This window comes from Oreochromis niloticus, linkage group LG10 (assembly GCF_001858045.2).
Source record: "Oreochromis niloticus isolate F11D_XX linkage group LG10, O_niloticus_UMD_NMBU, whole genome shotgun sequence".
In the NCBI taxonomy this organism is placed as follows: Eukaryota; Metazoa; Chordata; class Actinopteri; order Cichliformes; family Cichlidae; genus Oreochromis; species Oreochromis niloticus.
Window position 1 is genome coordinate 33,538,347 of NC_031975.2, and position 27,214 is coordinate 33,565,560.

The 27,214-nt window shown below is 45.7% G+C and overlaps 1 protein-coding gene and 1 long non-coding RNA gene across 5 annotated transcripts in view; one reads left to right on the forward strand and one right to left on the reverse strand.

Moving 5' to 3' along the window:
- Positions 1-3,149: 3,149 nt before the first annotated feature.
- The window catches only part of LOC102077808 (uncharacterized), a 32,134-nt gene continuing 8,069 nt past the window's right edge, over positions 3,150-27,214 (reverse strand). Inside the window, exons 1-26 of one of the 4 annotated variants that reach the window (XM_025910900.1) lie at positions 24,584-24,917; positions 23,720-23,796; positions 23,018-23,058; positions 20,668-21,171; positions 20,311-20,409; positions 20,049-20,232; positions 19,436-19,540; positions 19,258-19,362; positions 18,837-18,897; positions 13,741-13,861; positions 12,959-13,223; positions 12,654-12,853; positions 11,363-11,448; positions 10,133-10,315; positions 9,973-10,041; positions 9,784-9,883; positions 9,223-9,279; positions 8,962-9,088; positions 7,041-7,140; positions 6,761-6,962; positions 6,293-6,338; positions 5,782-6,176; positions 5,490-5,699; positions 4,845-4,950; positions 3,663-3,804; positions 3,150-3,561 (exon numbers count right to left, since the gene is read on the reverse strand). In XM_025910900.1, coding sequence (XP_025766685.1) covers positions 3,517-3,561; positions 3,663-3,804; positions 4,845-4,950; positions 5,490-5,699; positions 5,782-6,176; positions 6,293-6,338; positions 6,761-6,962; positions 7,041-7,140; positions 8,962-9,088; positions 9,223-9,279; positions 9,784-9,883; positions 9,973-10,041; positions 10,133-10,315; positions 11,363-11,448; positions 12,654-12,853; positions 12,959-13,223; positions 13,741-13,861; positions 18,837-18,897; positions 19,258-19,362; positions 19,436-19,540; positions 20,049-20,232; positions 20,311-20,409; positions 20,668-21,171; positions 23,018-23,058; positions 23,720-23,796; positions 24,584-24,616 — 3,663 coding nt within the window. In that variant the 5' untranslated portion in view covers positions 24,617-24,917 and the 3' untranslated portion in view covers positions 3,150-3,516. Of the gene's footprint in view, positions 3,562-3,662; positions 3,805-4,844; positions 4,951-5,489; positions 5,700-5,781; positions 6,177-6,292; positions 6,339-6,760; positions 6,963-7,040; positions 7,141-8,961; positions 9,089-9,222; positions 9,280-9,783; positions 9,884-9,972; positions 10,042-10,132; positions 10,316-11,362; positions 11,449-12,653; positions 12,854-12,958; positions 13,224-13,740; positions 13,862-18,836; positions 18,898-19,257; positions 19,363-19,435; positions 19,541-20,048; positions 20,233-20,310; positions 20,410-20,667; positions 21,172-23,017; positions 23,059-23,719; positions 23,797-24,527; positions 24,918-27,214 lie in introns of those variants that run through there. The other 3 variants (XM_025910901.1, XM_019363591.2, XM_019363590.2) reach the window with 3 other exon arrangements.
- Positions 13,851-14,213, forward strand: LOC112848046 (uncharacterized). The gene is made up of 3 exons (XR_003221928.1): positions 13,851-13,927; positions 14,038-14,145; positions 14,200-14,213. It is a non-coding gene; the product is annotated as an uncharacterized LOC112848046 (long non-coding RNA).

Genomic DNA, 27,214 nt, shown 5'->3' on the forward strand with positions numbered 1-27,214 from the left:
GAATTTGCATTTGCACTGTTAAATTTTTATATAACTTTAATGCACATAAAAAACAGCTGCTTGTTTAAGTGAAAATACATTGATGGTTTTGTATTTCACTAATAAAGTTCTGGAGTTTTAAAGTATTTTGTCTTGCGTCAATTATATCGTCAGTTATATCGTTATCGCAAAGATAAAATATTTTTGGCCATAGTGCCCTGCCCTAATTAAGATCACTAATAAAAAAGTCCTCTCTCAGTGTACTTTCAACCAAAAGGCAAATAACCAAACCACATGTACATCTAATAAAAGGTATAAATATTGAAACACTGATCCAACATTATTCTTTATTGACGGATCATTTGATCTTACACTTTTACCTGAATGTGGCTCCTGTTTTTGAAAAAACTTCCTTATATCCATTATGAACCTGGCTGTCTCTCTCTACACAAACACACACACACACACACAAATACACACACAACAACAACAACAAACTTTATTTATATAGCACATTTAAAAACCAGTGGTGTACCAAAGTGCTTAACATTCAAGTGAGATGAAGTAACAGGGAAGGATGAGGGCTATGGCAAGGTACCAAAACGTGCTAGCAGGTTGGTGGCATTAAAATACATGAAGGCAAAAGAATTGCATATAAAAGCATAAAAGAAGGCTGAGTGTAGAGGATAAAACAGTCAAAAAAAAAATTAAAAATGAATTAAAAGTAATTAATAATAAGCCGAAGATAAGAATAAGCGTTAAGCTAACTATCAAGCAACCGTTAACTGGTAGAAAAGGCGAGGCTAAATAAGTGGGGTTTTTAACCGCGATTTGAAGGAATGGATGGAATCAGACTTGCGTATAGCGATGGGGAGGTTATTCCATAAATCGGGTGAAGCCAAGGCAAACGCGCGGTCACCTCTAGTCTTCAGCCGAGATCTCGGCAGCACCAAGAGTGACTGGGAAGATGATCTTAATGCTCTAGTAGGGGTGTATGATCTAAGTAGCTCAATGAGGTAGCTTGGCGCTATATTGTTAATAATTCAGAAGGTAAGCAGCAGGATTTTGAATTGAATGCGGTACTTAACAGGAAGCCAATGCAGATCAGCAAAGACAGGGGTAATAGAGACACGCCGCCCACTACCAGTAAGGAGACGAGCAGCTGCATTCTGAACAATTTGGAGTCTATGGAGGAGAGTAGAGTTAAGACCGAGGTAAAGTGAGTTGCAATAATCCAACCTAGATGTCACAAAGGCGTGGATAAGCTTTCCAAGGTCCCTATGTGGAACATAATGTCTGGCCTTGCTAACACAACAGGAGTTATAAGGTTAATGGGCATCCAGTCAGCTAGTGAGTTAGTGCCTTGGGCACATGCAAATATGACAAAATAAGCAGCTTCTCTCCTTCCATTCCAAACAGGACAGTGGTAACAACAGCAGGCTACGGATAATTTTAAGTTTTAGGTTTTAAATAGGCTGTATACATTTCAATGGGAGCAACAGGACGGTCAAATGTCGCTGATTTTTCTACAGAGCAGGACGGATTGTAGGGTAGCAAACATCGTCAGAAAACACGTTTTCAACACTGCAGGTTACCTGGTGTAATGTTTTTCAGCTAATAAGAAAAATGGTCTGACTCCTACCAAACTATACAAAGAGTAACTGAAGGTTAAATGCAGCTAACATGTCCTGTTTCAAGCCGCTCCGCTGCGTCTCAGCCACCATCGCTGTGGCAGAAAGGGTGCTAGAGCCAGAGCAGGGGAGAGGCGAGCTGGAACAAACCATTTTGGGAGGGGGGGGATATCTACACTTTTGTTGTTAAAATGTCACGTCTCAACCGAATACTGTATACTTTTAGTAGTGTGTCCCACAAACAGCAAATACTGTCAAAAAAAAGTAAGAAATCTTTGGGGGTGCTTTGATTCAAAAGTGGGCTAAAAACACCCCTGCTGTCCATCATCCTCGCAGTGTCCAAGCATGCTTTTATTTTTTTAATTCCTACCCTGCCCTCCCTTTCAGTGGCTCTGCACCCCCACTGGGGGTCGCGCTCCCCACTTTGGGAACCACTGTGTTAGTGTATAAGGTGTACAGGATGTGCATGACCATGTGAACCCCACAGTGCTGTGTTACTGGAGGGGGGGGGGATAGAAATGCATTAAACACCTGTGCTGACAATTAGTAGAATAAAGTCGAGTTCCAGTTCACCCAGGTTTCTGGCCTCTTATTACACACTGACACGCTCGCTGTGACGGTGTGTTCACAAACTGCATGTCCTCGTTGCTTTCACTGTTTCCAGGATCATCACGCTGGTTTCTAACAAGCATAAAATCTTCACAACACTCCCTGAATCAGTTTGGACAAAGAAGGAGTTGAGCTTTAATTTGCAGCTATAAAAGTCTGACATTAAACCCAGGCTGCATGTTTCACTGTGGTTAGACTGTGTGCCTCTCACCATCACAGGGCTTCGTTCTTCCTGCAGATGACATATTTACACTGAACAGAGCAGGGACCTGATCCAGGAAGCAGCTTCTACAAACTCGGAGTTTCCTTTACAGCTGATCAGAGGTGGACCAATCAGGTCTGAGTATGTTTACCCTGAGTTGATGCTCACATAGCAGGATTCACTGCTAGTGATGGTCAGCCTCATGAAGCCTTTTCCATCCAGATGGTTCACAAAGGTTCATAGTGTGAGGCTTCGTGTGCACACACACCCCCTGCTGGTCAAAGCTTTCATTGTCATTGCAGTGATTTGTCATTTGTCTTAAAACCGTGTAAGCGTGGAAACAATCAGGAAGAGAAATAAAAACACATTAACCTGATTTGTTTGTGGTCATTGATTGATCTGATCTGTTTTTGATTCTCTTGAACTCAGAGACATGTTATAGAAACGTGTCAGCACACTTCACCATCCCACAGAGTATACGCCTGTCTGCATGTAACCATGAGTTACTACGCATTTCTGGCTCTCTCCTAACCTGTCGCCTGGTTACGCTGGAAGTTTCTTCCTGCCAAAGAGTTTTTCCTTCCCACCGTCACAAGTGCTTGCTCATGGGGGGGGGGTTGACTGTTTGTTGGGGTTTCTCTGTCATAATGTAGGGTCTTTGAACGGGAATGGTCAATTATTTAAATTCAATGAAGTCGATCTATTATTATGTTAATTACAAACTAAAACAAGAATTAAAGGCAGATTTTATTAAATGTTCAGATTTTTGTTCAGTTCATGAATTATTTGCAGATTTAAAGATAACATTTGAAACCACAGAAAAATACTATCATAAAGTGAGTGCTCAGCATACACAGTGGTACACCCTGCTCAGCTGCAGAGCCTCACATTAACATTCATTTAACAACCACCGTAAAGGCTGAGAGCAGCCAGCAGGGGGAGCCAATAGTAATCATTCTCTCTGATAGCTGTAGTTCAACTGACAGGAAACAGGAAGTAGACAGTGATTGGCCAGTGATTTCAATAACAACAGTTTCCTCAACATCCCAAAAGATTCACAGTAAGCTAAAAGAAACAAGCTCCAGCTGATCTTCATCAGAAGACAGTGGTCTGCTCCTGCCTCTGAGCCGAGTCTGGGGTCTGCACACAAACGTCACATCAGTCAGGCTTTCTCTGGGTTAGCTGGATCAGCTGAGCCCAAACGCGTCGTAGAAACAGGAAACAGGAAGCAGCAAACTTACGAGGAAGAGCAGGGTGTGGTGGATGATGAACTCTCTAGTGAGGGTGATCAAGTCCTGGTTCATGGCCTGGAACAGGGACGGGACCAGGACCACAGCCAGGTTATGGGCCGACATCTTGTTCACCTGAGAGAACACCTGAACCCTGAGGGAGAGGGGGAGGAGTCAGTGAGCAGGTGATGTTCTGTGTGCTGGTTTCATTCACTGTGTTTATGATCAGAATAAATAAATCATATTAACAGGTTCTATCAGCGCTCGATTCAAACTCAGGTGACTCCAGCCCTCCTACCTGCATGTCAGTCCAGGTAATGACATTAAAGAGCAAACATGAAGCATTTACCACTGTGACTGTCTGATAAACGGGGGGTGAAGTGTCTGAGAGATTCTCCTAGTAGGACGTGAGTGTGATCAGGTGACAATGTCAGGTAATCTCAGGTGAGACAGAGGCAAACACGAGCTCTGAAACTACGTCTTACACCCCCTGCTGCCAGACTCAGGAACTGTAAGTAGCGAGGGGGCGGGGCTGACTGAGAAACTGACTGACTGAGTCGTTGTCCAATGAACTTCCACTTCCTGTTCCTCTGTGACTCCAACGCGCCCAAAATGTTCAAAATGAACTTTTTATTTTATTCAGTTAGACAGGAAACAGTTTAAACTGAGCAGGTGGTCGCCCCCTGTGAGAGGGTGCAGCCTCAGTGCTCTGTGTGCTGGACACGTTTCTGTCAGCACCAGCAGCTCATCTGTTGGATCGATCATCTTCCCAGGCACCGTCCTACCACCACCACCACCACCCTCATCGCGACCCTCTGGCTGGTTCACCGCCGGTCCACTGCAGAGTGGGAACGCCTCACAGACGCTGTGTTTTCTGTTTCTGATGCCAACATGTTCACCTGCTCCCTGATAGATCCCGCCCACTGACAGGAGCCGTGAGGGGAGCTGGACGCCCTTAGGGTGGTGTCAGAGAGGCGGATGTTGTCCAAGATAAGGACAGTGCTGGACCTCCCACCCACTCCATGACGTGCTGGGCGGGTCACAGGAGCACGCTCAGTGGAAGACTGACATAATGCACCACTGAACAACACATATCTGTGTGTAACATTAATGTTGTGTTATTTAGTTTAGTCTGTTACTGTTTTAAATAAACTGCTCTGATTCTGTGTGTGTGTGTGTGTGTGTGTGCGTTACATGTAGAAGTGTCCAAACAGAGCATTCAGGGTCGCTCGGTTGTCATCAGGAAGTTGCCGTAGTAACCGTCTGTACTCCTTAAACCTGCGTTTTTCGTCTGACACACCTGAGAGACAAACAGACTGTTAGAGAGAGTACTACAACTACTGCAGTATCACTGCTGTCAGGATACTGTCAGTAGTACTACGGTTACACTGCAGTACATGTTTTTTCACAGCAGTCATGTGACCAGCATTTCTTTTAGGAGACATCTGATTGGACCTCATCAGTGCCCGCTAATATGGGTGTAAGTATGTGCAGTGCTCTGGTGGGCGGAGTCAGAGACACTGATGATGAATGAATAAACCCAGTCAGTAGTAGAAGTACAACTCCAGGAAAAAGTCTTTTAAACCTTGTTTTGGAGACAAATCTATGAATATTTTAGTGTTACACAGTTTTTCTGCCCCGTCAGGTTACAGTTACTTCACTTCACTCAGAAAAACTGCAGGATTGCTAATAGCAGCTCATATAAGGTCTCTGAAGTTTTTGCTGTTCCTGCAGAGATTACTGCTATTAGTACTACAGTACAGACTACAGATACTGCAGCAGCACTACAGACAGCAGTACTACATATAGTAGTAGCTCAGACAGTAGTTCTTCGTGTACCTGCGGCCTGCAGCCACTGCCCTTGGGCTCCGTTGGGAATCAGACTCTCTTGCCGGCGGACATATTGTTTGAGGGCGGAGCCAGCATCCAGCACGCCCTGCTCATGACTCTCCAGGGGGGCGGAGTTTGGTGATATAATCAAGGCTTCCACCAACTGGCTGACTTTTGAAGCGAGACCGCAGCGCCGGTACACGCCCTCCACCTTCAGACCTGAGAGAGAAAATGCTGCATTAGAAGTATCCCATGATGCTTTGCTGCCTGTCACTGCGCCGGCATGGTGACCTCAGCTCACCATAGGTGGTGATGTGGGAGATGCAGCGCTCGATGGCCGGCGGTACCGAACCTCTCAGCCGCACATCCATCACTGGGTATAGAGACCGAGAAACTGAGCTCTGATTGGCTGCAGAAGGATGGGGCAGGGCTGGGATCTGATTGACCGCAGGAGGATGGGGCATGGCTGGGCTCTGATTGGCTGCAGGAGGACGTGGCACGGCTGGGCTCTGATTGACTGCAGGAGGACGTGGCACGGCTGGGCTCTGATTGGCTGCAGGAGGACGTGGCACGGCTGGGCTCTGATTGGCTGCAGGAGGACGTGGCATGGCTCGGCTCTGATTGGCAAGAGCTCTTTGCAGGTGGGTGAACCAGGACTGACAGCTGTATTGCTCTTCGAAACGCAACGACACCCTCCTGAGGAGAAAAACCAGCTGTGATGTCACATATACCTGTGGTGGTGTCAGCCAATCAGAGGCTCTGAATTCACATCATTAGTTTTAATGAAGATGTTATAGAGTGATGCTGCACACCTGTCTGCAGTTGCCATGGTGACGATGTTTTCAGATGGATCCATTTCTGTAAGAGAAGATAAACCCAGACTGGTCACTGATATCAAACTGTCCTCACATTCAGCAGCAGCCTCACTGATATTAGCAGATACACACAACTCGTCTGCAAACAGAATGCTGACAGCCACAGAAGAGCTCTGAATGTTAAAGAAGTCTGAAAGCTGCTCGGAGAGTTCAGGCTGTGTGAAGGGCAGAGATGGTGACACCAGACCGATGATCAAAGAATAACGTGCTGCACGAGTGTGTGTGAATGAAAACATTTACACACGGAATAACTGTCAGCTGGAGGACTTTTACCAACATCCAGTCATGGGTGGAAAATATTTCCAACAAGAAAGCACTCAAACAGATCAACATGTGTTCCCTCAACATCTACTGAATTTACCAAAACAACATACAGGCCCATGCTCAAAAGACAGAGACTGTTACCGTGGTGACTGAGCATGCCCAGATCAATTGTGAGAGACTCATGGGATTCTCTGTGGACAGGGTGAATGCTGACTCCATCCTCCCAAAGCAGCAGCCAGGCCTCTGGATGATTGGAAGCCCTGCCCACTTCTACAATACACACTTTACTGACTGCGGAGGCTCCGCCCACCTCAGCATAAGACACGCCCCCTGGAAGAATCACCTGGAAACAAGAATTCAGTCAGTCAGAGGACCTGAGCTGTGGATTTAGAGGGAAAAGTCTGACCCAAACCAACATTACCTTCAGAATATGGACCAGGTGGTTCGACAGCCCCTCCCTGTTGTCAGCTGCACAGATCAGTTGATCTGTGAGTGTGACGATCTCAAACTGATGAGCTGGGCTGAAACACAGCAGCAGGTAATGGTTTGGTCATCTTCATCACAGAGACACACTGTAACCCTCGATAATAAATGCCCTCAGTGATGTTTTTGTACTACGCAGCATTTATACTGCCTGGTTAATAACCAGCCTGTAGAACGTTCTTCTGGATGATCTGTAGAGGTGCTGATGTTTATCACACCTGGTTTAAAGGACCTGTAAGTAGGCAGGCTGTTATGATGTCATAAATCCCAGTAAAGATTCCTTTCATTATGACATTAGTAAACTATCAGTTTATGATTATTATTGATGGTTCTTATAAAAGTACTATGACAGACAGGTGAGCTGCCCAGGTGACCCCGCCTCCTGCCCTATGACAGCTGGGATAGGCCACACCTCCACCTCAGACACAGCAGCTGATACCTGAACACAAACAGCCTGGAGCAGACTCGTCTGAACATTCCTGTGAGCAAAACTTGATCTGCAACTGCTGCAGATGAAGAGTAACGATAAGAGCTGAGGAGCCAGTCACTTTGTTTTGCTGTTGCCTTGGTAACTGTATGAAACGACTGATTTTTTCGGCTTCGCCGTTTGAGTCGGTTTGTAGGTGTTTGCAGTGAACAGGGGTGTCCAGCAGAGGGAGCTGCAGTGTCAGAGTTGGCTGCCCTGAGCTTACTGTTTTGTTTGTGGGAATTTCCTGTGATGTAAAACATTCAGCGGGTGGGAGGCAGTAACCTTTATCTACACTGACTCAGCCTGTGAGTACTCGTCCATGCAGTACACCGAGTACTCGCTGAGTATCAGGGTAGTGTGATCCATGTCATGTTAGTTGCTCCCAGTACTGCGTCAGCACTCACAGCATTCACGTACCGCTGCTCCTACATGTGGGAGGTAATGAATCACTGTCAGAGCTGCTGTGGTGTCGGTGGTTAACCTGTGTGAGCAGGTGTGGGTAGAAGTGTTTGAGCCTGCCGATCCGCTGTTGTAAATCCGGCTTTGACCGCTTGGCGAGGCCGGTGTCCACTCTGCTGTTTGTGTTAGCTTCACCGGTTGTGTGTAAAGAGCTCAGCGTGTTGCTTTGGTGTAGCTTTGACGCTGGCAGTGGTCTGAGCTCAGTCCCGTGTGTCCTGCACTAAATCTGTCGGGTCCTTACTTCTATCCACACATCATGCAGATGATTTGGGATGTCCCAAAACAAACTGGTCCTGAGTGATTCAGAGCTACCCTTTGATGAAACGAAGGACCCTGAAGGAGCCTGGGACGGTGCTCGGGCTCGCTGTGTGGCACAGCGTCCTGGGTACACTGACTCAGAGCGGGCCACATTCCGCACCTCCAGTGCTGAAGCTGGAGTAGAGAGCTGAGGCCACAGGTGCTTGGTCCTGTCATGGCGTTACCTCTGAATGAGTTCGGGTCGGCCCAGAGGAAACACTGTCCAACAGACAGGACGGGGACGCTGCTTCCTCCTCACACTGTGCAACTGAATGAATTTCCTGACAGTCGTAGCAGAGACACCCCGACCTCCCTCTGACCCTCCACTTCCTCCTGCTCTGACACCGAGGTGTTCCCAAAACAGCTGACAGGTGTGCCACCGTGACCCCGGCCACTGGTTGGTTGAGCTTTACATCATTGCTGACATCACCATGAATGAGTTCAAAGTTCACAAACATACATTCACAGAGGCGTGGCCTCATCAAGGTGGCCTCCACCTTTCAGACACAGCCTGTGGCTGTTGTTATTTGGATTGTTCAGTCAGGTGTTTTTCTGCTAAAACCTCTAAAACGCAGTATTAATGTGAGGTACTGCAGTACTTGTGGTACCAGAGGTATTAGTACAGCATATTTACCCATCTTTGAGGAAGACAGACAGGACTTCTCGCAGGTCGAGCACGTCGCAGGCTGCTGATTCGTTTTCTAGCGAGAAGAGAAAACGATCATCCTCCAGTTTCCCGTGAAGCTCCTCCTCCTCCTCACCTGCACAGGTGACACAGGTGAGTGTTTGCTGATGTGTGGGTGGATCAAGGAGACTCTGACATGTCACCACACTCATATTCATGCACAGCGTTTTGATCTCTGTGAGTGCACCTGGATTCATTTGAACTGCATACCTGAGGGAACGGAGTCCAACCTCCTTCTACCTGACAGCGGCTGGTGAGGCGGGACCTCTGAGCACAGAACACACACAGAGCGGCAGGTGAGCTCAGATCAGCATTTACTGTCACCTGTGTGTGTGTGTGTGTGTGTGTGTGTGACCTGTGTGTGTGTGGTACCTGTGTGTGTGTGTGTGTGTGTGTGTGTGTGTGTGTGTGTGGTACCTGTGTGTGTGTGTATGTGACCTGTGTGTGTGTGTGTGTGTGTGGTACCTGTGTGTGTGTGTGACCTGTGTGTGTGTGTGTGTGAGTGTGTGTGTTACCTGTGTGTGTGTGTGTGACCTGTGTGTGTGTGTGTGTGACCTGTGTGTGTGTGTGTGTGAGTGTGTGTGTTACCTGTGTGTGTGTGTGTGACCTGTGTGTGTGTGTGTGTGTGGTACCTGTGTGTGTGTGTGACCTGTGTGTGTGTGTGTGTGTGTGTGTGTGTGTGTGTGTGGTACCTGTGTGTGTGTGTGGCCTGTGTGTGTGTGTGTGTGTGTGTGTGTGTGTGTGTTACCTGTGTGTGAGTGTGTGTGTTACCTGTGTACTCGTTGACTCGTAGCAGCTCGGTCTGCAGAGCCTGATTGGCTCGCTCTGCCAGCAGGATGAGGGAGGGGGTCTGTGGGTCTGATGAAGACACCTGCACAGGTGAGAGCCTCAGATGAAGGAGGGAGTGTGTGTTATAAATGTTTAATAAGCTTAACGAGCATCATGAACACAGGACAGTACCTTTGCTCCGGAGCAGATCAGAGACATCGTTTCCTCCACGTCGTCAGTGCAGACCACCTGATACAGCCTCTGAAACACACACACACACACCTGTCATACATATGACACCTGTGTAACGCCTCTGAGCGTGTGCAGTGGCTGAGCTGATTCTGGGTCAGACCTGCTCCATCATGGAGGGAAATGAGGCCAGAGCGTGTACTCGTCTGTAGCGCCCCCCGCTGTATTTAGCCTTTATGAACTTTGACCTCTCCTCATCTGTGCACTCTGGGCGGAGCTGCTCTGCCGCTGGCACCACTGGAGCCCACACCTGATTTGCCAGCTGGTTACCATAAGTAACGAACAGCTGGCAGAAGATTGAAGGTAAAAGTTAGCTGCAGTTTCCATAATGTCCAGCAGAGGCAGCATTGACTCCAATGTTAAAACTCTACAGCAGAAATAAACATGTTTACAGCCTGAGACAAAAACTGGTCTCTATCCAGTCTTTAAGTCTGACGTCATTAGCCGTGTCTGGGCCCAAACTCCGCTGCAGGTCCATAAGCCAAACGATCACTGCGGCTGCTCTTCCAGGTGTAACAGTTAAGTTTAACATCCAGGCATCCATGAAAACTGAATTAAACTTAACAGAGTTAGAAGTTAGCAAGGAGTTAGCTCGCTAGTTTCCATCTAAATATAATAAAGCCTGTCCCGACTGAGAGATTTCTAAAACAAATTAAAACGTACAGCTCTGCTATCGCTTCTGAAATAAATGAAGACAGGAAAGTAAACAGCAGTGACGTTTGTAGGGTTACTGTAGTTGGGCTAGCTGATATATAACGATCTGCTACCTGATCGCTAGCAACACAGCTATGTTAGCATAATATAAACAGTAAAGCTGGAGGATGAACGCTAACTTTTTTCCACTCGATAAAAGTTAACGTGAGGGTTCCCGATGGTTAGGGACAAATGCAGTCGCATGGCAGGATGCTGTAAACGGACCAAACTTCAGTCAGGAGAACAACTGAGATAATCCATCCACAATACCAGGTTAGTCATTAATATACTGCTGCATGGGCTGTGCTGGAGTTACATCAAAAGGGTTTAAAACTGAGCTTTAAAATGAACAGCGGTAATAAAAACTGAGAGAGGCCGACAGTGATCGCTGACTGTTTTTAGGGGCTTTTGAGAATAAATAGAACAAGATACAAAACATTAAAACATGTTAAAAACACAAAAGCCTTATTAAACGCAAGGTACTTTGAGCCCAGAAGCAGGTTTCATCACGTCACCACTTAAAGACCAGATCGATCATAACAACAGTGGTTGGTGACACAGGCGGCAGTAGCTGCTAACTGGCTGGCTGAACTGGGCCTCTGTGTTTGTGCTGCACCGTGTTCAATCCCCACCCCCTCACCTGTATCAGTGGTTCGGTCCAGATTTTATTGTCCATCCTTAGACTGCGCACCTTCGACAGGTTGCTGCCCAGGCCTCGATGGTGACCTGAGAACGTGTTAGCATTTTGCATTCAGTGAGTTTTACAGAATCTCAGAATCTTTATTGTCATTGTTCTTTCGAACAACAAAAATTGTATACAAACCAATTCACTACAAGTGAAAAAAGGGCAATTTTAAGAGTATAAGTATATATGTACAATAAATTTTAAACAAAGAAAAAATGAATTAAATAAATAACTAAATAAATAAATGAATATAGTATGTACAAGTCTGTAAATAAGAATGAAAAAGTGAGAGTACGGTTGCTGCACAGTGCTTTAGTCCTTAAATATTGCACAGTTAAAAAGAAAAGAAAATGTTGGGTGTTAAAGGTTGTGTTTTCGCAGTGATTTATCCCCTGAGTGTATTTATTAACGCAACAGCCCTGCTGTATGTGCTATTTGTCCGTCTGTTTGTTTTGGCCTTAACTGGGTTTGTTAGCATTGTTAGCATTCTCCATTCAAACCTGTGAGTCTGCTAGCATTATCCAAATCATACTTATTTGTTAGTGTTCTTCTGGGAGAGTTATAGGGTATCAACAGTCTACAGGTGTGTGTTATCAGCAGGTGTGTTTTATTGACAGGTGTGTTTCCCTCAGACTGCATACGTTTTATTGGCAGTGGTGAAACTGGAATGCTGGTATCATTTCATTTAATCAGCATCATATAAACTGTTCCAGCTAACAAAATGACTCAGGCTCACATTTGGTTTCATTTCTTTACCTTCTTTGTTTATCTCAGAGCTTTCTGCTCTGTTGGTTTGAAAGTATGCTACTCCTGTGATATCACCGAGATCTTAAACAGTGTTTGTTGGTTTCTCTTTTGGGCCTTTAAATGACACTTTGCAGGATCTTCTGCATCTGGTTATATTTGCTTATTCACAGCATCCAGATTCTTAACAGGACAGCTTTGAGTCTCTGATCTTTTAAAAAGAGCACAGGGAGGTCCGGTCTCTTGGACATGAATCTGTGCCTTTGTTTGGGTAGATTAAAATCGATTTTGTGTTGCATATTTTCCTCAATATTTTTATTTTCTGCCTTTGTTATTTTTCATACTTGTGTTCTGATGTAAGTCCTGGGTAATGTCGCTTCTTTACGTCCGTGACCAACGATCATTTGAATCCTGAAAACGGTTCACACCGTCACATCTCATTCTGCTGTTACACAACCCTCTGCATTAATAATCTTCATGTGTACCAGGTGTGCTGTCATACCTGCACAGTGCTGACATATGACCAGCAGCAGATTGACTGAGGCCCACTCCGGATTGGCCGCACCACAGTCCCCGCACACCTTGTTGTACGGGTTTTCCCAGAGACGCAGCGCCACCTGACAGCAGGACAGAGCGCTCTGGATACTTGAAGACAGCCTGTCCACCCAGAGGGACAGATCCTTTGACGACTCAACAGACAGGCTGTAGGTAGGGGGCGGGGTTAAAGAGAGGAGGATATAATTTTAGCAAACAAATAAACACCATACAGGTATGGACAGACAGGCAGCCACACAGACAGGGGTTTACTTGAAGGTCCTGTATGGAGTGATGAGGCTAAACGAGTGTTTTCCTGTCGATTTGACCGAGGCCACATTCAGGGGGACAGAATATGAGGCCACACCCAGCTGGAAGCCCTCCTTGTTAGGGTAAATCCAAAGGTCATGACCCCAGAGGGCAGCATAAGCACGACCCCGCGGGTCCTTAAGGGTGATTTGTCCATGGAGTTCTGGGGGGGTGGGGCTTGGATTGCCTCGAGTCGCGAGAAGAGAAGTGACCCAACCGTCCTGAACCTCTGATAGACAAACAAAAGCAAGCAGAAAAAAATATGAGAGGCCGGAGTGAAACAGGGAAGCCGAGACCTCGGGTCTCTTTTGTAATTCTGCTAAAATCTCTCCCGCTTTAAAACAAAGGCATCAGGTTTGACCCGGAAACAAAACCAGGTTTAACCAATCTGGGTTCTCTGCACTGACTATGTGCTGCTTTCCAGAGTCTACAGGATCTCCCTGCCTGTTTTAAGATCCTGATTTCACGATCAGATCCTCAAATCAGAGTCAGTCACATCTGGACCCATCACAGCAGAGTCAAAGAATTAACAGTTCGAGATGTTTTAGAGAGAAATTCATGAACCCAAGAAGCAAACAGGTGTGAAAATAGTTCTGCTTCATTCCAAAGTCTGACTGTGATTACTCCTGAGACCTGATAAGACCTGACAAGAGCTGATAAGAGCTGTCCCCAGTCCATCCTACGATGGTCTTTCTGCGTTGGGTCAGTAGAATCCAGTAGAAACCAGAAGAGTCGACTGTTCTTACCTTCACTATGAGCCATGAAGTCATAATGCTTCTTCCTGAAGTAAACAGAGAATCTGCCTTTGTCCAGTTTCTTCACGTTGGTGATACTGGAGACATGAAACAACACCTCACTGAACCGGTCCTAAAGAGCAAAGCAAACGCAGGGAGACAGGTGCACACGGTAAGACAGGTGCACACGGTGAGCCAGGTACAGGTAGTGTGAGACAGGTACACATTGTGAGACAGGTACAGATTGTGAGACAGGTACAGGCAGTGAGACAGGTGCACAAGGTGAGACAGGTGCACACAGTGAGCCAGGTACAGGTAGTGTGACACGTACACATTGTGAGACAGGTACACATTGTGAGACAGGTACACACGGTGAGCCAGGTACAGGTAGTGTGACACGTACACATTGTGAGACAGGTACAGGCAGTGAGACAGGTACACATTGTGAGACAGGTTCACACGGTGAGACAGGTACACATTGTGAGACAGGTACAGGCAGTGAGACAGGTGCACAAGGTGAGACAGGTACAGGCAGTGAGACAGGTACAGGCAGTGAGACAGGTGCACAAGGTGAGACAGGTGCACACGGTGAGACAGGTGCACAAGGTGAGACAGGTACACACGGTGAGACAGGTACAGGCAGTGAGACAGGTGCACAAGGTGAGACAGGTACAGGCAGTGAGACAGGTGCACAAGGTGAGACAGGTGCACACGGTGAGACAGGTGCACAAGGTGAGACAGGTGCACATGGTGAGACAGGTACAGGCAGTGTGACATGTAAACATTGTGAGACAGGTACACACGGTAAGACAGGTACACAAGGTGAGACAGGTGCACACGGTAAGACAGGTGCACACGGTAAGACAGGTGCACACGGTGAGACAGGTGCACACGGTGAGACAGGTACAGGCAGTGTGACAGGTATTTATATCAAATTTATATCAAAATGGACAAATTTATTAACCCCCCAAAATATGACTATCCAGAGTTGGGACCAGGAAGCAGAGTTGCAGTCCTACACGCCTCTCTGCAGCTTCCCTCCTCCTGCTACCCCCCCAAAAACCCATCTCCATTGAGACTGTGTCAGCTCCCAAACAGACAAAAAACAAACTAAAAACCAGCAATAAACAACTTAAACATAAAAAATCACAAAGAAAGAACAATACAGTATCCACATCTGAACCAAAGAGTAAAACAATGAAATGTGGATTATTAAATATTAGGTCTCTCTCCTCCAAGTCTCTGTTAGTACATGACTTAATAATTGATCAACAAATCGATTTACTCTGCCTTACAGAAACCTGGTTGCAGCAGGATGATTATGTTAGTTTAAATGAATCAACACCCCCGAGTCATTCTAACTACCAGAAACCTCGAAGCACAGGCCGAGGGGCGGTGTGGCAGCAATTTTTCACACCAGCCTATTAATCAACCAAAGACCCAGACAGACTTTTAATTCATTTGAAAGCCTGATGCTTAGCCTCGTCCAACCCAGCTGTAAAACTCAGAAACCAGTCTTACTTGTTATCATCTATCGTCCACCTGGGCCTTACACAGAGTTTCTCTCTGATTTCTCAGACTTTTTTATCTGATTTAGTGCTCAGCTCAGATAAAATAATTATTGTGGGTGATTTTAACATTCATGTAGATTAGGGATGCCACGATTAGGCGACTAGTCACGATTACGTGGACTATCAAAATCGTCGAAGGCTAATTTAATAGTCGACGCGTTGTTTGAAGCTTTGTAAGCTCCTGAAAGACACAGGCATAAGTAGGTTTTAAGAGTGTATTAACGGACTGAAACAGAAGATGGCAGAAATTCATCTACAGGGATGCCAGCTGCCATTAAATCCCGAAGAAGAAGAAGCAACCTCCGGTATCGTAGCTGTGTCCAAATTCAGGGGCTGCATCCTTACGTTACAGTGACGCGACGAAGGCTGTCCAAATTCAAAGACTGCTCCAAATGCGTCCTCTTTTTCCCCAGATTTGAAGGATGGGTCGGGTGTAAAACCTTCGTGGCCCACCATATCCCAGGATTCATAGCACGGCCCAGCCAATTCCAGTTTCCAACAATGGCGGCAGCTACTCAGTTTTAATATTACACTTATTACTCTTTCTGGGTCACAAAATAAACTTTTAACATATTTTCAGGCGAGAAAGTAGCTGTGTAAACTTCAAATATCTGCTCGGTTTATCAAGATATCACATATTTGCAAAAGTGCTTCGACGTTTTCGGAGACGTCTGTTACCCACCAGCTCGATAGCTAGCCGGGAGCTCGAGGGTCACTAGAGCCGCCGAGAACGGCACAACTCCCGGCACATCATTTTCAGATCACCGCAGACTTTCGCTACTCAGGTTAAACGTAATATATAAGTCACTTAGACAACCTAAAAATGTTATTGTTTGGTTTTTTTCAGTGTTTTATTGTTCGTGAGTAAATTGGTTTGGCTGAGATTAAAGTTATTAGATTAGATTAGATAAAACTTTATTAATCCCCCGGGTGGGTTCCTCCTTTGTTTTCACACAGCTGAATAAACGTCAAACAGAGAACTGATTAAACAGAAGTGTGAGACGGTCGAGAATTTACACCAGTGTCTTGTTATATTTTACATAGCAAGGAGCAGACGGCCGAGTTTATTAAACTCCACCGGGATAGTCTGGAAATTTCATTAAAAGCTGTGAGGTAATGATAGTTATATAAGACTTGATGCATGTTGGTTGTAATATGCTGTACATTTTATGTCTAATGAATGCATGATCTGCTTAGTCGACTAATCGCAAAAGTAATTGCTGACTAGTCGACTATCAAAATAATCGTTTGTGGCAGCCCTAATGTAGATGCTAAAAATGACAGCCTCAACTTCTTCACAAATAATATTTTAATGATTAGAGAAAAAATTACCAATAATCATCCCACAGATGTAATATTATCTACAGCTACTTTTAGTACCATCGATATTCATTTAAACTCTTTTTCTCCAATTGATCTTTCTGAGTTAACTTCAATAATTACTTCCTCCAAACCATCAACGTGTCTTTTAGACCCCATTCCTACAAAACTGCTCAAAGAAGTCCTGCCATTAATTAATGCTTCAATCTTAAATATGATCAACCTATCTCTAATAATCGGCTATGTACCACAGGCCTTCAAGCTGGCTGTAGTTAAACCTTTACTCAAAAAGCATCTCTAGACCCAGCTGTCTTAGCTAATTATAGGCCAATCTCCAACCTTCCTTTCATATCAAACATCCTTGAAAGAGTAGTTGTCAAACAGCTAACAGATCATCTGCAGAGGAATGGCTTATTTGAAGAGTTTCAGTCAGGTTTCAGAGCTCATCACAGCACAGAAACAGCTTTAGTGAAGGTTACAAATGATCTTCTTATGGCCTCTGACAGTGGACTCATCTCTGTGCTTGTCCTGCTAGACCTCAGTGCAGCGTTCGATACTGTTGACCATAATATCCTATTAGAGCGATTAGAACATGCTGTAGGTATTACAGGTACTGTGCTGCAGTGGTTTGTATCATATCTATCTAATAGACTCCAATTTGTACATGTAAATGGAGAGTCCTCTTCACACACTAAGGTCAATTATGGTGTTCCACAGGGTTCAGTGCTAGGACCAATTCTGTTTACATTATACATGCTTCCCTTAGGCAGCATCATTAGAAGACATAGCATAAATTTACACTTCTATGCAGATGACACGCAGCTCTATCTGTCCATGAAGCCAGGTAACACACACCAATTAGTTAAACTGCAGGAATGTCTTAAAGACATAAAGACCTGGATGGCCGCTAACTTTCTGCTTCTTAATTCAGATCAAACTGAGGTTATTGTACTCGGCCCTGAAAATCTTAGAAATATGGTATCTAAGCAGATTCTTACTCTGGATGGCATTACCTTGGCCTCCAGTAACACTGTGAGGAACCTTGGAGTCATTTTTGACCAGGACATGTCCTTCAACGCACATATTAAACAAATATGTAAGACTGCTTTCTTCCATTTGTGCAACATCTCTAAAATTAGAAATATCCTGTCTCAGAGTGACGCTGAAAAACTAGTTCATGCATTTATTACTTCCAGGCTGGACTACTGTAATTCTTTATTATCAGGATGTCCTAAAAACTCCCTGAAAAGCCTTCAGTTAATCCAAAATGCTGCAGCAAGAGTCCTGACAGGGACTAGAAAGAGAGAGCAGATTTCTCCTGTTTTGGCTTCCCTTCATTGGCTTCCTGTTAAATCCAGAATTCAAAATCCTGCTCCTCACATACAGGGTCTTAAATAATCAGGCCCCATCTTATCTTAATGACCCTGTAGTACCATATCACCCTATTAGAGCACTTCGCTCTCACACTGCAGGCCTACTTGTTGTTCCTAGAGTATTTAAAAGTAGAATGGGAGGCAGAGCCTTCAGTTTTCAGGCCCCTCTTCTGTGGAACCAGCTTCCAGTTTGGATTCAGGAGACAGACACTATCTCTACTTTCAAGATTAGGCTTCAAACTTTCCTTTTTGCTAAAGCATATAGTTAGGGCTGGACCAGGTGACCCTGAATCCTCCCTTAGTTATGCTGCAATAGACGTAGGCTGCCGGGGATTCCCATGATGCATTGGGTTTTTCCTTTCCAGTCACCTTTCTCACTCACTATGTGTTAATAGACCTCTCTGCATCGAATCATGTCTGTTATTAATCTCTGTCTCTCTTCCACAGCATGTCTTTATCCTGTTTTCCTTCTCTCACCCCAACCAATCACAGCAGATGGCCCCGCCCCTCCCTGAGCCTGGTTCTGCTGGAGGTTTCTTCCTGTTAAAAGGGAGTTTTTCCTTCCCACTGTCGCCAAAGTGCTTGCTCATAGGGGGTCATATGATTGTTGGGTTTTTCTCTTAATCTATTATTGTGCGATCTACTGTACAATATAAAGCGCATTGAGGCGACTGTTGTTGTGATTTGGCGCTATATAAATGAAATTGAATTGAATTGAATTGAATTGAATTGACAGATACACACAGTGAGACAGATACACACAGTGAAACAGGTACACATGGGGAGACAGGTACACAGAGTGAGGTAAATAACACAGTGAGACAGGTGAGAGATGCCAGCTTACTGTGCGTTTCTTCCACAGAGACATCAGCTGTCCGTCCAGCGTCGCCCATAATACATTATGTCTGTTAAAGGCAGAAAACAAGTTCATCATCCATGCAACTGACAGGTAAGCAGTCACATGATTTTGGGTCCCAGATTAGCTGGCTCTGCTCATACCATAGGAAATATGAGGTTCTAACGGGATTTTGTTTCAGAGAATAAGACAGATGAGGCCAAAAGACCAGAAGATGAAGAAGAACGTTTTATGAAGATCTTTAGGTGCAGATAAATGATAAATATCCCAACAGTAGATAGTACGGACCACTCGAGAACCTGGTCTTTGTGGACACCCTTTAGGTTTTGAGGCCCGGGCCGACTCTGTCCTGGAGTGAATCTAAAGCACGACTTGTGAAACTTAAAGCTGGTGATGGCCGTGACATTACCTGAAGCCCTTCCAGACATCCAGCCAGCTTGCCCGGACGACGGGGCTCTGAGGAGCAGGTTTCCCGCCAGCGCCCTTCTTCCTTGAGACTCGGATGGTGGCCGCCCTGCAGGACACACCCACGTTAACACTTTGAAGGTCGATTTAGTTTTGCAGGCGTTGTGCGTAGTTGTGTTTACCTCGGTGTCTTTTGTCTGACAGATTTTCCTGATCGGCCCGCTGTGTTGGGAGGGGGCGGGGCCGGCCGAGTAGGTATCAAACGAAAGGAAGTATTAGTCGAGATTCTGCAGAACAAACACAACAACACCATGAGAAAGACATTTCAAACCCTTTAAGGAGCTTTACATTGTAAGGTAAACCCTACAGTATTACAATTTACCGACACGTTCTCACTCCCAAAGCGTAACATTTTACGCTAGGTGACAAACCGTCATAATGAGAGTGGAAATATGAGGGAATATGAGAACCGTTTGGACTCAATCTACACATGTTCGTTCATTTTCCTAAAGTCGCTCGGGAAAACACTATTTAACGTCATTAAAGTGCTGGTTAAGGTTAGGAATGAGGTTATGGTTAGGGAGAAGGTTAGGTTTAGGGCTGGAATGCATGGCTGGAATGTCTATTACCGCAGGACCGTCATTCCACTGCATTTCATCCATAACCCAGCGTGTACCATAAGAATACGGAAGGTCACCTTTCGCGTTCCTCAGGAACGCCGTGGGACGTGACAAAACGTCAGGATGTTATGCCTCGGGAGTGAGAGCGGTCTGAATTTACAGTAACCATACACACTTGTCATTGTTGGTCGTCGGGGCAGAACGAGGATCTGCTTCAGCTGTAGAAGGAGCGGGGCAAACACCTGATTCTTCCTCCTCATTGGATGACTCAGATTCAGCTTCCTCTTGGGTCGTCCAGCAGGCCAACGCGGTGTCCGACAGGTTTTCTGCTCTGGTGCTATGAGGACCTGGAGATAAAACTGGAACCAGAACCAGGAAAAACTGAAGCAGTTGGAAGACAGTGGGAAGAAGACCAGCAGAAGAAACTCTAACAGTACCTTCACCTGTTAACCCTGCAGCACCCTCTACAGGTGGCAGCGTGACTCCAGCGGTGGGGTCTAAAGCTGATGTCACCAGCTGTGACAGCGCTCCAACATCTGGACACAGGTTCAGAGGAACACAAAGAGCATATGTTAGTTCTTCTTACCCTCAGAAAGGTCTGAATCCTCTTAAGCTTGCAGAATGTTTAACGTTCAGGTGACCTAAAGCTGTGCACCACCTCAGGTGATCACCTGCACCTGACCTCCTGACACTTTCTACCAGCTGGAAGTGAAGCTGCTCTCTAACTGTGGATCATACCCTCCTGATGTTTATATAAAAATTACACACAAATGTCCTTTTTCTGGTGGTCGTACCTGACATTGCACCTATGCGAGCATCTCCAGCTCCACTTCCCGTCAGCGAGGGTGGGTGGGGTTTAGCATTTGGGAGGGGTGGGGCTGATGGAGAGAAGCTCTCAGCAGGGTTACCCACACCGCTAACAAACCCCGCAAAGCTGGGAATGTTAGCCAGTGAGTTAAAAATGCTGTCCAAGCTAGGAGCAGGTGCAGGTGTGGTGGAGGGGGCGGGGTTTAACACAGCAGTATCTGCGTTAGCACCAGGTGGCATTGGATTGAATGACGCAAGGTTAGCCTCAGTGCTAGCAGCTTCTGCTAAGTCAGGTATGTGGGTGGTAATGCTATTAGCTATGCTGTCTAAGGAGGGGGGAGCAGAGGGTGTGGAGGGGTTCCAGGGGGCGGAGCCTCCGATGGAAGCAGCGACTCCTGCCAGTGACGGGATGTTGGTGGCGATCACGCCAGTGACGCCGTCCAGAGTTGGCAAGGTGAGGCTACGACTCAGTGCACTGCGAGCATCTTCATCTGAGGAGGACACATGACATCATCTTCATCATTATTTCACAATAAAAAGCTCAGAGACTTTCACAATAAGACTTCAATAAAGCTCACTGACATTTTCACAATAAGAGTCTTGTAATACCACATGATGATTCACAATAAAAATCCTATACTTTCATTTAGACTTTCACATTTAGAGTACAGCGAAGAAGACTATCACAATAAAAGGTCAGCAATATTAGTGACACTTTCTCAGTAATAACACCTGCAATATAATTACAGGGGGCTTTCAGAATAAAAGTCATCTAATATTCCACTGGAATGTCACAATAAGAGTGACAGGATGGTGAGCTTCATGAAAGAGTCCTTCAGAGTAAGAGTCTGGTAATGTTCTCTGGAGAGACACTTTCATAATAAAAGCTTCCTGGGCAGAGCTCTATGGGTCAGTAGACGACCAACACAGTTTCACTTTGTGAATTTTTCCACTGTCTTTGAAGTGATCTGGTCGGAGCAGCCCGGGACATGACGTGACGGGATCTTTACAGAGATTATCTGATTACCACAGGAAGACAAACTGGTTTGAGATAATCACCCGTGATATCTGAACAAACAGCGGGAGGAGTTTCCATCGCCCAAACAAACAGGTTCAACAGCTCGCAGTGAAAACACGTCGGCAGCTGACTGGTAGGATAAAACTGACGAGGTCGTGCAGCTTTTATTTTGGTATACTTAATGATCAGTGATCAATAATCGACTGGTCCTCAGTCAGTCTGACTCAGAGCTTGAACTTCTGAGACCTCATCGATCATAGGAAGTGAGCATGGTCTTCAACAGGAAGCAGCCGAAGCTTTGTGCCTGCCTTAAACTCTGTCTTGTTTCTGTTGGCTGCTCGTGCTGGTCTGCTCACTTTAAGGACCGACGTTTGTCTCTCACTTCCTGTTTGGATGCTCAGGTCTTCATATGTTTGTGTTTAATATCCTGTTTCATTCTTTCCTTCGTGTCTCGTGTGTTTGATGAAGTCGTCCTCTTTATAGGAGCTGAAAGAAGCTGGACCATCTTCAGCTCTTAGCGCTTGATGCCCGAGTCTGCTGGATCATCATCACTGTATCGTCCAGGTTCAGCAGTGTAAGACTGACTGTGTTAGTTAGAGAGGAGATGATTCCAGGATGATTCCAGGATGATTCCATGGTGGTTCCAGGGTCATTTCAGGCTTTCCTGCATCTTAAAGGAACCCTCTCGCTCACGCAGACCTGCTGCAGGTTGGGACCGAACCAAAGTGTCATCATGGAGCAGGAGCAAAGCAGTAAGGACGTCACACACATGCTCTGTTCTGTTTCACGGGTGTCAAACATAAGGCCCGGGGGCCAGAATCAGCCAGAACCAGTCCAGTCTTTGGAAAATGTTAAGGAGAGCATAGATTTATAACTGTTACCTGAGCTTTACCTCCACTGTGGCCGTTCACACACGCCAAAGAAATTAATAACTGATAAACAATGAAATGACAGAAACGCGGCTCACCACCTACCATTGACATGAATGTTTTTCTCTTAGATGAACACTTCAGGGATTAGGTGTTAAAAAGCGGTTTCACTGGTGTGGTCCACTCTAGATCACAGTGGGCTCCACACAGCCCACCATGTAAACTCAATTTCACATCCCTCTGCCTTCTCTTGTCTCTGTGGTCTCCAGTCTCCTCTTTTTTTGTCTTTACAGGTTTGGATTGTATTTCCAGGTTTCTCCTGACTTTATAGGCCCATTCATGATGACATCACACATACCTGACCTGCTTATTGGTGGACACGGTGACACGGTCACCGTGGCAGCTGGTAAAACCCTGATGATGATGCCGTGTGTGTGTGTGTGTGTGTACCTGGACTCTGTTGAACTGCTGGCTGTAGAGTTCCATCAGCACTGAAACACAAACGTTAGGACTCAGTTTCTGCTGTAATTGGTTGTCCTGTGGTCACATGACCAAGCAGTGATGTCACAGCTGTAACTGAAAACACCGTGAAAGTCTCTGCTGTGACAACAACTCCACCTTCTATAAAGACACGAGAGAGCGAGGAGAAGAAAAAGCAGAAGAAGCAAAGAGAGGACAAAGGAAACGTCTCAGACAGACCGTGGCACAGAGGTCAGAGGTCACAGCCATGACTGATGTGTTATATGTGAACCCAGCTGCTACTGTAGACTGATTACAGTCTACATTCAGATGATCTACTGAACTGTGTTAAATACATTATCACAGTGGGAACAAAACAGCTGAGCTCAAACATAAAAACGTGTGAAGATGAACGTTTGTGTCGTATGTTTCGTTCATGTAACCATACCATTATGATCCCGACACAGTATCAGTAACACTGGCCCTCAATGACATCCATACTAAACTCTGCAGTATCACACATCACCACCTGCTCTCTCCACTTCCTGTTTACTGTCCCTCCAAAATAAATGCTAACTCAGAGTGGACTCTGTGCTGATTTGCTGTCTCTCCATGTGAGCAAGATATGAAATCAATGAAATGAGACTGAAGCACAGATTTAATGATCGTTGGCAGATTTAAAGATTATCTGACCTTCCCAGTGAGGAGGTGGAGCTTCGATTTCCCGTCGAGTAACAGCGGCGAGGCTTCGGAATGGGAGGAGTAGACATCTGCAGGACAGGAAGAGCCGTTAGTGAGCTGATCATTGGGATTGGTTTTCATTCAGAAGCTGATCAGAGGAGTTTTTAACGATCCTCGTTTGGATGGAGGCGATTATCTTTGACCTGAACATGGAACCTCCGACCTCACGTTTCACTCTGAAGACGAAACACAATTAGTGAGATCACAGCGGCCGCGTCACATGTTTGACAGCCGGCGCGTTCCAGTGACGGGAACATGGCAAGCAGCACGATGCTCACCGAGCACGAAGAGGAAAACCTTCATTACAAACATGAAACACTCCCATGATTCCCTCTGCTCAGCAGCTCAGAACAGATGTTTTAATGACACAAACCAGTCACATGACCTGATGTAGCGCCAGGTCGGACAGCATCAATGATCGAGGTTTAGAGATGTCACAGTCAGAGTGTTCAAATCCAGCCGTGAGCGCACAGCTGTGTGACGCCTTCAGAGGAAACAGGAAGAGTCTGACTTCAGGACGAGCTCCTCCTCAGGAGGAACGCACAGAGAAACTTCAGTTTCACAATAAAACATCTCCATTTAAACACGACAAAGCCGAGCTCATCAAAGCCGAGCTCGACAAACCTCGGTGTAAGTCTCTGTCAGTCAGAGTGAAACATAAAGTTTTCTTTGAATCTCTCAGTGATCTGTTCATGGAGACTACACTCCCCCTTTCAGACCCTCAGCACACTCACACACACAGTCTCACAGCAGTTGTTACCTTGGCGTCCGTCAGCTCCTCCGGATCAGACCTGAGTTACCTGCGTGCCTGCTTACCTGTCTGAGCTGTGTGAGTGTGTGTGATGTCATCGGGCTGCGGCTCCACCTGCACTCATAAACACAGAGTGTTAAATCCACCCTGAGTGTGTGTGTTTAGGGCGGCGTTCTCAGTGCGACTTGTTAAATGAACATTTGGTGTGTATGAACAGACGTGTTGTCTCCTGATGTGATCAACATTTACGGGCCGCTGGAGCCTCGGTGCAGCCTGAGCACGACTCAGTGTCACACACAGGTGAGAACAAGTGAGCCTCCTTTAAGTCAGCTGATCCAACTCTGACAGTTTTACAGTGAAGTCTCACCAGTCAGACCGGCACAGGTGTGGCTCACCTGTGTGTGAGCGTGTGTGTGTCTCTTTGTGCGTTTGTGTGAGAGTGTATTTATGTGTGTGTGTGTTTGTGTGTCATTGCATGTCTATTTGTGTGTGTGACTGTGTGTCTCGTTATATGTGTGAAATTGTTATAGTGTTATGTTTGTGTGTGTGTGTGACTCTTCTTCGTGGGTTTAAACAGGTTGAGCCTCAGGTGTGTGTGAATAAGGACAGAGAGGTAACCTGAGCAGCTCAGTGTGTGAGGAATGTCTTTGACCTCTGACCTCCTGAGAGCTCGGCTCCACCTGCTGGCTGCTCTGCAGCATTACCAACAGGTAAATCTCTATGGTAACAGCTTCTGTATAAATCATTAATAACACAGAGTTTTACACACAACTTTATTCCTTCATTTTTTTATGGTGGGAGCAAAAAACTGGGTGAACTTAGTGAGGTGATCATCAGTGTGACCTCTGACCCCGACCACAAGCTTGACCTCTGAACCTAACCCTTGTGGGGACAAAAGCTGTGTCCTGTGTCCTGGCTGCATCCTTCGGAGGACCCGGCCTTCGCGGTCTACGTGGGCCGGGTCCTTCGAAGATCAAGAAGGCCAGAAGTGCGAGGCCGTGAAATGGGACGGTCTAGCCTTCAGATATGTGTCACCGCTGTGTGGGTGGAGTTTAATAAACTCGGCCGTCTGCTCCTTGCTATCTAAAATATAACAGGACACTGGCGTAAATTCTCGACCGTCTCACACTTCTGTTTAATCAGTACCTGTGTCCCAAAACGTGGGCTGCATCCTCCTGAGGCCGCATTTGAAGGCCGATTACATCACAGCCCGGCGACGAAGGCTGTCTCAATTCGTCGACTCCTTCAAATGCGGCTGACAAATGCGTCCTTCATTTCCCCGAATTTGAAGGATGGGTTGGGTGTGTCCTTCGTGGCCCACCATATCCCAGAATTCATAGCGCGGCCCAGCCAATTTTCAGCTGCCAACAATGGCGGCCGCTACTAAGTTTTAATATTACTCTTATTAATCTTTCTGGGTCACAAAATAAACTTTTAACATATTTTCAGGCGAGAAAGTAGCTGTGTAAACTTCAAATATCTGCTCGGTTTATCAAGACATCGCATATTTGCAAAAGTGCGCCGAGGTTTTCGGAGACGTCTGTTACCCACCCGCTCGATAGCAAACCGGGGGATTCAATGGTCGCTCGAGCCGGCGAGAACAGCGGACTCCCGGCTTCATCGTTTTCAGACCCCCGCTCTTTCGCTACTCAGGTTAAACATGATATATAAGTCACTTGGATAACTTAAAAATGTAATTGTTTGGCTTTTTTCAGTGTTTTATTTATTCGTGAGTAAATCGGTTTGGCTGAGATCAAAGTTTTTAGATTAGATTAGATTAAATAAAACTTTATTAATCCATCAGGTGGGTTCCTCCGGGATTTTCACACAGCTGAATAAACGTCAAACAGAAAACTGATTAAACAGAAGTGTGAGACGGTCGAGAATTTACGCCAGTGTCCTGTTATATTTTAGATAGCAAGGAGCAGACGGCCGAGTTTATTAAACTCCACCCACACAGCGGTAGGGATGGGTATTGATAAGATTTTAACGATTCCGATTCCATTTTCGATTCTGTTTAACGATTCGATTCTTTATCGATTCTCTTATCGATTCTTATTTTTAAAAAGGAGAACACTAAGGTCGATTAGCTTAGAATTTTGTTTTATATCTTCTCTTTGAACAAGATAGAAATTTAGAAGTGACATGGCCTTATAAACCCAACAGTGGGATCTTAAGAGATCCACAGCCTACGGCTCTTCAATGGGGTGTCACAGGGTCCCCGGGGAAAATTGTAAATGTAAAATAATAAAATAAATATTCTTCTGTAGCAATAACAAAGTATAACATAAATTATTCTGTAGCAATTACACAAGAATATCCAGTAATGTCCCTGCCTACGATTAAACACATTCACTTACCATCTGCTGTGGCAAATGGCTGCAAGGTTTTTACCACAAACTTAGTCACTGCTCGGTGACATTCGGGCCTGAAAAGAGACGCTACCGGTGGACTGCAGCGACAACTGCCAGCGAGCGCCAGCCAGACTCTGTCTCTCTCATCATGGTCACCTAAATGCACAGTAATGGCAGGTTTTGTAATAAAGCAGATCGCGCTAACATAATATCCACTGTTAGTTGATTAGTTACCTGCCGCATTAACGGGAGAGGACGTGCAAACCGCTGCTGCTGGGTTGAGATTCACGAGTCCGGAGCGGAATTAAAAACACGACATTCATTTAAGTTCATCGCGTGTTT